Source organism: Spea bombifrons, chromosome 9 (assembly GCF_027358695.1).
Source record: "Spea bombifrons isolate aSpeBom1 chromosome 9, aSpeBom1.2.pri, whole genome shotgun sequence".
In the NCBI taxonomy this organism is placed as follows: Eukaryota; Metazoa; Chordata; class Amphibia; order Anura; family Pelobatidae; genus Spea; species Spea bombifrons.
Window position 1 is genome coordinate 1167501 of NC_071095.1, and position 14595 is coordinate 1182095.

The window sequence follows — 14595 nt, forward strand, 5'->3', positions numbered from 1 at the left end:
CAGAGCAGCCACTACTTTTATAATTTCTTAAACACTTTTGAATTACAGTCTTTTCCTAAGCCAGTCAACAGTTACTGTTGAATATTGATAAACCCGTTTGCTCCTGCTATCTCCTGGATTCACTGATGCTTTTGCATTCCAGCTAATTGCCCAATACTATCTCCCTGATCATTCTGTTTATTCATGCACATTACCCTCTGCCCCATCACCCATGTCCATGAGACCTGCTTGTTTAGTGTTCATTCTATTACCTTTCTGTCCTGCAGTTTTAATTCAGATTGTTCCCTGCACACTGCCCATATCCATTATACACGATCTAACCCTTCCAGCAGCTGTTTACTGCATGTATAATCCATTCTTCTCATATCGTGTGTTTTGTACTCTCTGCATCCCATACTAGTTCTTTCTTCCAGCTTGCGCTGTGTTCATACAGGTTACCTACCCTTTTCACATCTATCAATTGTTGTGCATGGTGGTTGAGAATGTGTGTATGTGACACAAAGCACAGGACTTTTGGGTGGTTCTTTTTGTACTACAGATGGTATTCTTTGTAAATGCCCTGCTTTATTAGGTTAAGGTGCTAAATTAGAGCAGACTAGCACTGAATGAGATAGACTCAACAACACAGTCCAGGCAGGACAGGCTCCCCAGTGCTGCTTGAAGACCAGGCCCAAGCAAGATCTTTCTACTACAGATAGGACAGAGACAGGACTTCCTACTAGGATGAGGTGAGGAAGATGGGGTATTTTGATCTGCTGTCAGTTTTCTCATCTTAGTGCAAGAATCTCTGTAGGATGATGATACAGTTTCCTTTATCTCCATGGAAGGAACTTGAGATAATGGCCTAGTATTGATAGCTATTGTAAGGTGAAGGGACTGTCTGGTATCTTGCGAAATTGTATTTTCTATTGGCAAAGTGCTTCTAATATATGGTAGGTATGACGTGTTTGGGTTATTGCATAAAGGGACACTGTAAATTTTAATTTGGTCCTCCTTGCAAACAAACAAACCTCCTGTTCTTTAAATGCTTAGTATACTCACATCCAGCCAGCTCCAGCACTGGTTCATGGATCAGTCCCATGGTGTCTAGCGAGAACTCCCCACGTGCAAATGCTTACTTCATTGGGAGGGCTTTCCTGCTTCAGATTGGGTGCTTCACACAACCAACAGTGGCACGATAAAAATGGTGCCACTGAGGGGCGATGTGCTGGAGCTCAGGAACTGCAGCTTCTCCCAAGAAGGTAGATTATTGTTTTTAGTAGGTTGATGAATGCATATTAAAGAGACACTTCAGCCATAGCTGAGAAGTCCCTTTAAATTTAAGTATGGTTACTAATGCAAATGCATGGAGACATTCTGAAGATTTCCCCCCATATGAATTTGGCCACCTCCAGCTATTTTCCATTCAGGAGATGTGTTTGGCCAAACACGTCTCCTGACATGTGATACGCTCAGTGCCGGCTCAGCTAAAGCTGTGAGCAAGGTTCTGTTGAGGCATGTGCACCTAAATAGTTCATATTGATTTCAATGGGAGTGCTTTCTTGGAGCAGAACATCGGACCATAGAGAAGGCAGGCAGCTGGAGATTATCCACAAGGTAATTTAACTTGTTTTTCAATTTTTTTTTTACTTTAGTAAATGCTTATCAAAGTATGTATTACTCTGAATTTCTTGGTGAGACTCATATAGGAGACACAAAGTATTCAACATAAAAAGGAGCATACTGAGATTTTATATGAAATAAACAAGATTATATTTGCATGGCGGAACAAACTTGACATTTTATTTCCCTATTTAGGAATTTTATTAAGATTTATAACTACCGGTATTTCCAGGTTTATTCTACTATTATTGTTATTCTACTATGTGTGAAAGTGAATTATAGGGGTTTCTGTGGTTAACCAAGTTCATGCATCGTGCTTAATCGTTTTGTGATATATTTCCAGATTGTGGCACACCGCCTGCCTTGGAAAAGACAGTGAAGTAATGGTGTTTGGTGGAAGTAAAGATGACCTCCTCTCCTTAGACACAGTTAGTAAAACACCAATCTACATGTTTTTATCTGCCAATTACATTGGTAATAATGCTTGCAACGCACATTTTTAAGAAAAACACCTATAGGTCCCACATCCCTTTACAATATAATGAGGCTCCAAACAATACATTAGCATTGCACAAGATGCATAATCACAAGTTTGCATTGTGGAAGCTTTATGTCTTGAGATTTAAAATATGACAACTAGGATAGTAAGCTTTTAAAACGTTTATATTTGTTATGTTGGCTTCTAGATGACCGAGTAGTCAGTCCAGACCAGCTTTAGTCCCACAATCCAAATATAAACCTCTGCACTCTACTGCTAAAATATTTGCAGGCTCATTGAACATATTACATTTTCATTTTAGGGTCACTGCAATGATTTACTCATCTTTCAGATTCAGCCATTCTCGCTGCTTAGGTGAGTTTAAACATTATGAGACACAAAAGCCTATACCTTTGACATGCAATATATATATATATATATATATATATTACGCTTTTTAACATCTTTGTTAATGAAAAATGATGATGTTGTACCCTATCTGGGACACACACGGTTAAGTATTAAGACCTATTTGATATTTCTGCCATGTGTAGATGCAAATCATATGTATTGCTACATAAATTAGAACAACACAGATGGCTAAAGTGTCACGTAAGTAAATAATTTGCAAATAGATGCCAGCATTTTCTTGCATGTGAGGAACAGGGTTTAAGGGGTACCGTGAGAATCACCTACTAAATCAGTGCCTCGTGTGATGTCATTGTAGAGCGGCTCGCTCTTTTCAGACTCTGCTGCTCATCACTTTTTCATTAGACCAGTTTACTTGATCTCTTATTTCTTGTATTTTTTTTATATAGGTTGAGTTTGGACACTGTTGGGAAAAATGCTGCATTATTGGGAAACCAAGTATCCTCCTTACCTCGAAATCTCCTTCAGCAAGCAATGAAGAGAATAACATTCTGGACAGCGACAAAATACAGACAGGGCAAGTCAGCTCGTACATATGAAGTGAATAACAACACAACATGAGCAGCCAGAGGAGGAAATATTAACGTGTTTGCACCTCAACTAATGTTTTATTACTGGGGGGGGGGGGGTTCTGCTCACCCTCTGGCACACAAAATGTTAAGGTTTGTGTTAAATAAGCAGTACTGCACTGTTGGTAAGGATCTCAACATGCAAGTGGGTTAAACAATACTGTTTAATGTTTACTTTTTGCAAGGTTCAAAGCCATTTCTGTTGTATTAACAGGTACAATTGTGTTATATAAAAAATAGACTAATGTTACTGAAATCTGGATGTGTATTGTTTTTGTTACGTTTTTTGGTGCCAGAGAAGCTGGCAGTGGTTACACTAGTTAGGTGTGATGCCCCCCTTTTAACATGAAGTAGCACTTAAAATGATAGATACATGGTGCATCTTCCTCCAAAACACGGTGTGGTGCTATGTATCCGCCTAGACATCATTTTATTCTAGCTCTTATTAGGTTTGTAATGTTTCTGGGTTGACCGGGCTCCTATAACCACACATCACAGTGTTTTATGACACTGGGGGCTTGTTTCATATTCCTGTCTTCATTATAAAGAGCCCAATCCCAGTGAGCTTCTTCTTGCAAAAAGGGCTGATGCTGGCTTGTATAATGCTTAGGTAAACAAGCAAGCACTATAGCTATAGTTTTTACATTAACTATACATTATGCAGGCTGGCTCTGAAGAAGTTGGCTCTTGATCATGTATGGTGAGTCAGGAATCTGAAATTTGTAACTGGACTGCAAACCCCAATTTAGAGAGCATGCCCCATCTTCCTACTTAGTGGATTTATTCACTAATGTGGAAACTTAAATTTGCCATTTAACTTCATTATGCATTATGACAGGTCACCCCTGCCAAGCACTATATATCAGTATTTGGATGAATGGCTTTCCCGCATTAACAAGCTAACTTTTGTAATTTTATTCAGTTCAGTTTGCGACGATGCCTCCAGAATTTGTATGGATGTAATGTTTAGTACTGGATAGACAGCTCAGTCTAATTCCGCAGACACTGTTAAACTGTTTCTTCTTTTAAAAAAAACAAACATATTTTGTATGTTTTTTAACTAAAAGATGTGATAAAAAGTGGTTATTTTTTCAAGTCTTTGCTGTTATTTATTTATTAAAAATAATAGTACATACATAGTACATGAACAAAAAGAATAGAGCGCTCTCAGTTCAGAGTATTAGCTAACATGACTTATGTGAACCCCCTTTAAAATACGGACTGTAGGAGGGTATAAAGGATATAATAAGGTAAATGTTTAGAAGCCTGAACTACTACAGCTTATATGAAGAAGACTAATTAATGATTCATATTTCCCTTGTCACAGATCACCAAAAAAACAACTTGAAAAGGCCACAGTTTATGCCTGAAATTGCTGACCTCCAGCTTAGTAAATGTGAATGAATGAAAAGGGCAGTAATACAGTATCTGTGCATGTACTTGTTCTCAATAACGATAACGAGGCATTCAGCAATAACGAGGCATTCAGCAACACCGAACAGTCACCCCAGGACACGCTGTGACCGCTCCGGAGAGCGGTCACAACCGCCACTGTGAGTGATTTTGCCACTCACAAGATGACGGCTCTTCCTTTAAAAAAAAAAAAAATGTTGGAAAAGTTCGCTAGAGGGTCTCCAGACCCTCTTGAGAACCCTAGCTCCACTTGCAGGTTGAATACAGGTACTGCATTTAACCATGCAAGTCAATGGAGCCCAGCTTTCGAATCACAATGTAAAATAATAAAAATAATATTATTTTAAAAATAATAAAAAAAAAATATGGAAAAAAAAGTAACATTTAAAAATAATTATGCATCAGAGGAACCATCCAGTTTCAGCAAAATGTTAAAAAAAAGTCCAAAAAAAATATAAAGTTGATTATGAGCAAGTAATAAAATTAGCACTGTATCTTCCCACAAATCTTGACATGGAAAGAGTTAAAGTAAAGCATTTCAAATACCCAAGGGGTGTATAATTAAAAAAAAAAAAATGAATGGTTTGATGGAGTAAATTGGAGTGGCCGGGCTCAAAGATAGGGCATAGGCACAGACTGACCAAAGGGGGGGCACTTCCCAAATGTGGCCTTTTAGCCCCTAAACACCACACAAACCCATGCGTGGGTGATATCACAGTACTCAGGAGATGTTGCTGAACACATATTGGGGTGTTGTTTGATAGTGACGTATACCAGGAGCTGTAAATCCATACCTGAATTGCAATTTTTGTGATAAAAACCCCCCAAAATAAATTGCCGTATTGGCTCGAATATAGGCCGCACTTTTTTCCCCCACTTTAAGTCTTTAAAGTGGAGGTGCGGCGTATATTCGGGGTCTAGCGCCCGACGCCCGGGATATGCAGTTCCGAGCGCCGGGAAGGTAGCAGGGTTAGGATACAGATCCCCCGCAGCGGTGCAGGGGACCTGCATCCTATCCTACTCTCTGATACGCTCAGACAGCCTCCCCTGCCGGCACTTCCCACGGGGGGAGTGCTGGCACGGGAGACTGTCTAAGCGCATCGTGCAGACGTTCACCGCCAGCATATCTCGGGGGGAGGACAGTGGCAGCATATCTCGGGGGGGAGGACAGTGGCAGCATATCTCGGGGGGGGGACAGTGGCAGCATATCTTGGGGGGGGACAGAGTGGCAGCATATCTCGGGGGGGGGGGAGACAGAGTGGCAGCATGTCTATTAAAAAAAATTTCTTTAAAAAAGCACCAAACTTTTAGGGTGCGGCCTATATACGGGGGCGGCCTATATCCGAGCCAATACGGTACTACCACAAAGTTTGACTAGAATTAGTGCATGGAAAGGGTTAAAATACCATTAGCATCTGAAATACCTTGAGGTGTCTAGTTTTAAAAAATATATGATCTGATGGGGTAAATTGCATTGGCCGGCTTCAAAGATACCCGAAATAGCACATGGGGCAGAATGACCAGATTTGGAAAAAAATGGTTTTGAAATAGCAAAACATTACTGGTACTTATTGCCCAATAACATGCAGAAAAAAACAAAAAAAAAAGACATTAAAAACATTGGGTATTTCTCAGGACTCAGGACAAATTTTAGAATCTATTTAGCAGGTTTTTTCATTAGCTTTTTTGGATGAGTAAAAGATCTTTCAAAAAAAGTGAGAAAAAGTTTTTGTTTCTTTCAATTTTTCATTATATATATAGCAAATTAGATGATATGATCAACCATGGTATCTGAAGAAAGCCCTTCTTGTCCTGAAAAAAAACAATATATAACTTGTGTGGGTTCACTAAATGAGTGAGTAGAAAATTAAATCTAAACACGAGCACCGCAAAAGTGTTCAAACAGCCTCGATCCCAAAGGGTACAAAAAGTAAAAAACAGCCTGGTCCTTAAGGGGTTAAAAATATCGAATTGCGCAGTCGAAAGAGAGCTTACATTTCCCTGAAGAATGATGGCCGCAATACGTCTTTGCCCTCACCAATCATGGCCAACCAGCGCACGCCGTTTGTGTTTACGAATGTTTTGCTCTGGGAGTGACGCAATAAGCTCGCGACAGCAGCTTGTTGACGCTTTTTGAAGCAGGACCCGTAGACCAAGCGGAAACCAGGATGGCAGACGTCAACGACGAGGCTCCGGTCGAGGAGGAGGAAGAAGAAGAAGACGAAGATCTCCGGGAGCCGGTGCCGGATGACAGTGTCCCGGCTGAGCGCAGCGGCCATGTGGCTGTCACCGACGGGAGAGAAATGGTTGTGTGGGGAGGATACAAGGTGACTGTGTTGCGTCTGCCAACTCGAGCACGGACAGGCTCCAGGGGCCCCGCCAGGCCTTACCAATGCTCGTTGTGCCCGTTGTTACTTATCGTAACCATCTGACAGCCGTAACGGGCATCAGAGCTGCTGCTGTACTGTTTGGGCTCATCAGTAACACAGAGTGCTTGATGGGTGATGGACAGCTGCAAGCTGCTTCCCCGGGTTTCTAATAGCAGTCCTGTCTTCCTTTATTTCATAGATGAGTATTGCCAGCTGCGTTAATGTCCTGGCTGGTGGCATTCATGAGGGCATGTATTAAATTAGGTCTGGGGAGTTGCAATGTTCCAAAAAGATCTGCGGTGATATTAAACGTCAGGGTGCTGACTGTAAACACCTGCAAACATACAGGGAATCCCAATCGATATAAAACATATAGTATTATACAATATATCATTATGATCTGCTAATATATATTAAAGGCACAGTTACGCCTGGGGCCACTCTCTGAAATACTCAGCTGTTGGATGCGCTTGGACTAGGCTGCGAATGTTCTGTGTGTACAAGTTTTATATACATATATATATACACACAACGTGTTACCAAGATTTTTCTTGGAGACTTCACTTAAATAAGTCGGGGAGAAATCTCAGCGATATTGATAAGCATTGCAGCAATAAAACACACGTTACAATTACATTAAAAGCTGCTGTTTCTTCACGGGATGCGTCCCCCAGTGTGACAATACACCAGTATGATACTTGTCTGTAGTAACGTTTGGGGTACATGTAGGACTTGGTATATATGTTTATTACTCACTTAGTCTTCACGCCAATATAAGGTTTAAGAATGTGTTAATGTGAAACTACTTAGCTTCCTTGATTAACCACTTCTTTTCCTTTTCAGCTCTTTTCACAAAGATAATATGGATGATAGCGGAACCATTTGTTTCTTATAGTAAGAATAGTACGTATAATCGTATTCTATCTTCGCAGAATGCCCCGGTGAGAGGATTTTATGACTTTTACTTGCCCAGAGAGGAAATCTGGATATATGATATGGAGAGTGGACGCTGGTATGTAAATTTTCCAGGAATTATTTCTTTCTGTTCTTTTAAAACAGTATTCATTATTATGTGGATTTTTTTTCTTTTCTTAGGCAGAGAGTGAAGACTAAAGGTGACGTCCCTCCATCTATGTCTGGAAGCTGCGCTGTGTGCGTGGACAGGGTCTTCTACCTCTTTGGTGGACATCATGCTCATGGCAACACTAACCTGGTCCGTATGACATAGGAGAGTGTTAGACTTTTTTGCATTTTGCTTGCCTTATTAGTGTAGAATGTGCCTTGTGGATATCAAATGAGAACTCAAAGCTATAGATTGCTGCCTCTAGCCCTGGTTGGTGGTCCCTGAGGGTGTCAGTAGGGTGTTGAGAATTAAATCATGAATGCATAAATAAAGACCAATACAGATATCATGTGTCCATAAAAGAAAACCTATTAAATTTTTCTCATGTCTGTATTTGTGCGTGTAATATATAATACACTAAATAAATATATATATCGTATTTGCTCGATTATAAGACAAGGTTTTTTTCTGAGCAGCGGAGGTTGTCTACGCTCATACCTTCCCCGGCTGCCAGAGAGGAGAATTCCCCGCATGGGGCAGAGTGGCATATAGGAGGGTATAAGGCATTTCTGGGGGCAGAGTGGTATAACTGGGGGGCAGGTTGGCAAATAAAAACAAAAAATATTTTTCTCAATCATAGCTTTTATTAAATATGAAAAAAATAGTTTACATGAATTAATATTTACTAGGAACACTTTTTTCCTATAGGGTCGTCTTATATTCATACTCTTTCGTTTTCTAAATTAATATTCAGATTTTGGGGGGGGGGTCGTCTTATAATGGAGCAAATGCAGTATATATGTATATATCCCTGAAGTACTATTTAATCTCAGTTGCATATTTCTTTTTGTCTGTTTGCAGGCGGCAAGACTAATAATATTCTTAATTGGATATTTATTCTGTTTTTCAGTTCTATATGTTGAACCTGAGTCCCAGAGAAGGTAATTACTTCTGGGAGAAAGTAGACTGTAAAGGAACTCCCCCTTCTCCCAAGGACAAGCTTGGCGTGTGGGTTTACAAAAACAAGTGAGTGTATAAGAGTTTGCCCCCTGACCCTATCATTCTTTCCAGAATTGGTATAAAGAATGGGGTAATGGCTCCCTTTTTTCCTTTGGCATCCTTAAAGAATGCGCTGTGCACTTTTAATAAGAATTATGTGAGTTCTGGTTTCATGGCAGATTACAATCTACCTTTTAACTTTACATGTTCTTCAGGCTGATCTACTTTGGTGGGTATGGATATTTCCACGATGATCCAGTAGGGACCTTTGAGTTTGATGAAACTTCTTTTGGAGTAAGTGAACCCCTTGTTATGAGTCTTTGTTTTTTGATTGTTTTGTAAGTGGGTCCCAATCGATGGATATTAAATCATATTACCTATTTGTTACCTACCTGTTGGTCAGTTGTATTGAGCACCTGTGATCTGGAGCATATTGTGTGGTGTGAGAGCCCCCTGGTCTTTTATAGCCTAATTTAAAAAAAATATATTTATTTTTTTACTAAATTCTAAATTTTACTTTTTGATTAAGATGAGATTAACATTGTTGGATGCTGTGAAGGATTTGAGTTCATGACTACTGGAAATTTAATGTTCTTGATGAAAATGACATGGTTTTTATTTTAATTTCTGCAGAACGCTGGCCTTCCAAGAGGGTGGAACAATCATGTGCATGTTCTGAACCTTGAGAATTTCACCTGGAGCCGTGCCATAACCACCGTAAGTTTTTATTTATTTATTTTTTTCTTTTTCCTCCTCCCCTTAATACTTCTATCCATGGTTTTATTTTTTACAGGGATTCATCAGCAACCAGATTTGTCTGGGTTGTGGCAGTTTGTTTAGACTTCCAGCTATAACTTATGTTACAGATATAGATATTCAAGTCATGGAATACACACAAAATACCATATTTACTTGATTATAAGTTGAGGTTTTTTTCAGAGCAAATGCTACAAGATCCAGCAGAGTGGCATATAGGGGGTTAAAAGGAATAACGGAGGCAGAGTGGCATATAGGGGGTTAAAAGGAATAACAGGGAGGCTGAGTGGCATATAGGGGGTTAAAAGGCATATCTGGTGGGCAGAGCGGCATGTAAGGTGCTATAAGGCATATCTGGAGGGCAGATGTGCAGAACTGGGGGCAGGTTGGCAAATAAAAGAAAATTAAACAAAAAATGCAAATATGAAAATAGTTTACATGAATTAATATTTACTAGTAAAACTTTTTTCTTATAGGATAGTCTTATATTCAGGCTTTTTTCCAACCTCTAAATTCATGTTCAAACTTTGGGGGGTCGTCTTATAATCGAGCAAATGGGGTACTCCGGGGCGTGGGCAAACATTTGCCACGCCTCAAGTCGTGTTGTAAACGGAGCAAAGTGTAAAAAATACAAAGAAAAAAAACATATCAGTCTTTTGATTAAAAATGCTTGACATTTAACCTTTTGCCAACAGGGTAAAACTCCTTCGCCTAGGGCTGCGCACGCTTGTGCCACCATTGGAAACAGAGGCTACGTGTTTGGTGGCAGATACAGGGTAAGTGCAGTTGAGGCTATCAGGGTTATCCTAAACCAGACCAGTACAACCAGCTCATTTATATATATTTTTTTTCTTAGGATACCAGAATGAATGACCTTTATTATCTGAATTTTGATACATGGGAATGGCATGAAACGTAAGTAAGGTTGAGTTCAAAAATACACCCCGCAACGTCTGCCTCTGATAATTGACTATTTAAACCCGGAACATTTCAGTGATCACGTTCTAGAAAGTACAATTTGTAGCAGGGAGGAGAATAGAGGGTTTGGCTGGGAGAAGTGTGGGGCTGGTACTGAATACGTTCTCCGAATAGTATTGCATTTTAGGTTGGCTTTGCACCCTAAGCCTTTTCACAACACCGGGTTGGATGCCGAGGTCTACCTTTGCTGTCTACTTTATTGCATGACCCCATCAATTCTGCCTCAATATGATCTCAAGTGTTATCTGGCAAATCGTCATTCATGGAGATGTCTAAAATGTCCATAATCATATTGCCCAGTCTCTTCTGCAGGCCTTCAAGGAAAGTCAAGCAAATGAGCAAACCTAATCTATGCTGTTGCTTAATGTAGGGTCACCCAAGGAGTAAATCCGGTTGGAAGATCTTGGCATTCCCTAACGCGGGCTTCATCAAACAGCCTGTTTCTCTATGGAGGATTTACCACCGACAAACAGCCACTGAGTAAGTCATTGTTTTTATTGTCATTCATGATGTCGGGCTGTCTGAGCCACTCGCGTGGATGACGCTTAAAGAAGATCTATCGCTTTTCCCAAATCCTGCATTTTACAGTTCAGTAGATTCAATAAATGTATGTTACGTCACTTATGGTATAAACATGGTGTATAATGATAATCGCATTTGTTACTAAAGGTGCTGTTCCACAAGAAAACATTTATTGCATTATTTCGTATGTTAAGCAAATACATTTCAGCAGATCTGTCATTTGACTCGTCTCCGAAGCCGTAATCGCAAACTTTAATAAGCTTTTTCGGTTTCTGTGGCAACAACCCCTGCTTTTGTGTCGCATGACAAGTGTTCCGATTAAAAATATGGCCTAGGCAATCTTATGCTGTTTTTGGGAAGGGTTGTGGGACATCTAACGGTTCTACGATTGAGATTTCTAAAGCTGCATTTAGTTACCTAAGTGCAGGAGGAACTTTTTTTTTTTTTTCGTTTTTGTATACCTCGTAGTGTTTTAATTGGCTTTATATTCTGTTCTTTTGTAATTATGCAAAGCTGTGAATAAATACCTGTTTTTTTATATGGATTCAGGTGACGCTTGGATTTATAGCATGGCAAGAAATGAATGGATTCCTTTCAAGAACAATCACTCTGACAAACCAAGGTATGACCGCAGCTGCAAAGTATTTATCTCCTTGCATGGCTTTTGAGGTCCGTGTTGTGTTTGATCTATCCATTGTGTCTTTCTCAAACAACATTTTAATGTCAAAGCTTTGTGAGTAGGCTCTATGGCCACTCACAGGCCACAGGTCAGCAGCGCATAATAGGACTCCCTAATCATGTGCTTAAGGTAGTTTTGTCCATACGCATTGTGTGGATTCAGATGTCTTAACGGTTATCAGTGTGGCCAAAATCTACCAGCACCGCTCTTGTAAATGCCCTCCAGTGGTGTCCATGTAGCTTTGCGATTGGTACTAGAATGCAGCTCCCATAATGCTCATCCATCACTCCAGGTTCCACGCCGCTTTCCATCCCGTAGCCATTGTGTGGCGTTTTTGAACGGCAAGCAGCTGCGCTGTTGACTGTGTGCTTTTTGGCTTGCAGGCTGTGGCACACGGCATGTGCCGGTAAAGAAGGAGAGATATTTGTCTTTGGGGGATGCGCCAACAATCTGCTCGCTCACCACAAAGCGGTAATTATTTCCAGCCTTATTTACATTAAAACTCTTAACATTATTGTTGTACAAAATTCTTCAATCACTTCTGCTGAACTAAACCTTATTGAATATTTTACATACAAATCCTTAGATGTTCCCCTCTTTGGCTGCTACATTATTATAATTTTTACACCGCCCCATTTTACAGTTTGAAATATTAAAGATTTTTTTACCGGCAGCCAGGAGATAAAATTCCCAGAAAACTTTCATGTAAATCATCTAAACGCAAGTCACAGTGCCATCAATGAACATTAGGCTGTCATTTACTTGGTCAGGAATAAAAAGACCTTCTTGTGGAAGTATATAATGATTAACCTGATTTTATTTTTATTTTTTACCTCCAGGCTCATAGCAATGAAGTTTTAGTCTTCTCTGTTCAGCCCAAGTCTCTGGTCAGGTAAATGATCTGATTTTATTGTGAAGATAATTGATCTAGAAATTTGGGGACTGATTCCTGATAGGAAACACACACATGATCAGCATCTATGGGTTAAAGTCTATGTTTTTGTGTTTTTAGATAATTTTATTAAATGCAGCAATTCTGGTTTTCTATAAAATTAAAACATACGAAGGATCCTTGCTTTTTCTTTAACGGCCTGGACTCTATAGACCTGTACCATACACTAGAACAAAAACCCCTTTTTGATTGGCTGTTGTCTTTTTATAACCGCTTTTATAATTGTTGTATGCTCTATACATACCTTTGTACAGCGCTATGGAATTTGATAGCACTATATAAAACAAATATTAATAATGGCAAGGTATGATTCTTAAAACTACAGAAGCAAGTTGGAAAAGTTTGCAACATAACTGTTTAATTAAAAAGAAACAAAAAAACCCTTAGGTTATTATTAACCGCGATTTCGCTGCTTGCCGATTGGTCCATTAAAAGTAATCTGGTTTCGTTTGACTTATTTCTGCAGGCTTTGTCTTGAAGCAGTGATCTCCTTCAGGGAAATGCTGGCGGGGAACCTGGACTTTCTCCCAAAGCACTTACTCCACAACGTTCACCGGCGGTTTGCGGAAGATAACAACACATGCGGCTCCTGATAAGTGTCTGGGAGCAGGGGGTCTCCAACCCATGTATATAGCACTGAGTTCTGTGTGTTCTAGTAAATTTCATTGTGTGTGGCAAGTGGGGGTCTTTTAGTGTAAATATTCTGTACAATAAATTCAAAATCCCAGCCTTCATCTTAAGGTAGTATTTAAAACTCCAGCCCCAACCCATAAGATAATATTAGGTGTCTGGTATCTGTCACTGTATAAATACCAGTCTAGACTATTCACCTTCAGTCCTACAACTCGCTATAAGTAGGCTTTCTAAATCAGAACGTAATTCAATTGACAAAATGCGATCGGCTTTATTCACTAAAGGGAGAGTGGTGGTTTTAACTCCCCCACTTGACGCTTCGTTATGAAGAGCCAACCTGGGCAGGTTTCTCCAGGATGAATGCCTAATGTATGTTGACCAGCCAGGCATCTCCTCTTGATAATGTTTTGTGAAGTCAAGAAGCTGTGGAGAACTCCTTGTCCTCACCCTTACCTACAAGCCCACAACAACAAAAATGGAAGTCGATTTGTAAAAGAGCTATTTTATATGCATTTGGCCTATTCTGGTCGCTCATATGTCTTCCTGTTCACAACAGAAAACGCCATAAAGATACTGTCTGCCCTACAAGGCAATTCTGATACCCTCTACGTGGGGACATCTGTGACTTCAACCCATTTCTCTGGTTCTAGATCCTGCTTATTTACTGAACTAGGATAATCATTAATAAAAAGTAGAGCGTTTTTTGTTTCAGACTCTTTGAACTTGACTTTTAGAGAAGTTATTGGGCTCCCGCCATTTCTGTTAAACACAGTGGTCTACATCTGAAAGCAGATGGTAAATCCAGCTGGTGACTACTAACTGTCCCTCTCTACTCCTACCTTCAAAAAAAAAAGTGGATCTGACTCTAAAGCAGTCTAGGAACCGTTATCACAGTATTTTTCATGGTATTTCCCCAGAATGATCACATATGGGAACACAATAACTACTTTTAAAGCTGTGGAAAATGCAGATCTTTATTTACAAGTTATTGTCTTCTGGAGAATCTGCTCCTGCTTTCGACTAAATGTTAACGGTGGATCACTGACCTAGCGTCCCGCTCAAACCCCATCACTTTATAGTCCTTTCAATAGGAAGGGTCAGCTCACTTATGTCATTGGCACTAAAATAAAGGGATCAATGGGGGGGGAATGTG

General features: G+C 39.9%; 2 protein-coding genes across 3 annotated transcripts in view; both read left to right on the top strand.

Moving 5' to 3' along the window:
* The window catches only part of KLHDC1 (kelch domain containing 1), an 11122-nt gene extending 7822 nt beyond the window's left edge, over nt 1–3300 (top strand). Inside the window, exons 11-13 of the mRNA XM_053475368.1 lie at nt 1946–2030; nt 2403–2455; nt 2899–3300. Of these exons, the coding sequence (XP_053331343.1) occupies nt 1946–2030; nt 2403–2455; nt 2899–3070 (310 nt within the window). The 3' untranslated portion in view covers nt 3071–3300. The remainder of the gene's footprint in view (nt 1–1945; nt 2031–2402; nt 2456–2898) is intronic.
* A 3258-nt stretch (nt 3301–6558) lies between these two features.
* KLHDC2 (kelch domain containing 2) lies at nt 6559–14143 on the top strand. 2 transcript variants are annotated; one of them, XM_053475371.1, is made up of 14 exons: nt 6559–6818; nt 7793–7872; nt 7956–8073; nt 8834–8949; nt 9138–9216; nt 9556–9639; nt 10374–10454; nt 10535–10593; nt 11027–11136; nt 11728–11800; nt 12241–12328; nt 12697–12749; nt 13276–13368; nt 13420–14143. In XM_053475371.1, exons 1-14 carry the CDS (start codon nt 6660–6662, stop codon nt 13463–13465), a joined length of 1239 nt encoding a protein of 412 aa, XP_053331346.1. In that variant the 5' UTR covers nt 6559–6659; the 3' UTR covers nt 13466–14143. The 2 variants fall into 2 exon arrangements, with proteins under 2 accessions (XP_053331346.1, XP_053331347.1); XM_053475372.1 differs by having other exon boundaries at nt 6562–6818; nt 13276–14143.
* Nucleotides 14144–14595: the final 452 nt, after the last annotated feature.

What these genes read in the sequence shown, in the direction of transcription:
- KLHDC2 (XM_053475371.1), top strand. Translation starts at nt 6,660, where the DNA reads ATGGCAGACGTCAACGACGAGGCTCCGGTCGAGGAGGAGGAAGAAGAA. An exon ending in ACATGGGAATGGCATGAAAC is followed by an intron (nt 10,594 to 11,026) that starts GTAAGTAAGGTT and finishes TGCTTAATGTAG; the next exon opens with GGTCACCCAAGGAGTAAATC. An exon ending in CTCCACAACGTTCACCGGCG is followed by an intron (nt 13,369 to 13,419) that starts GTTTGCGGAAGA and finishes GTCTGGGAGCAG; the next exon opens with GGGGTCTCCAACCCATGTAT.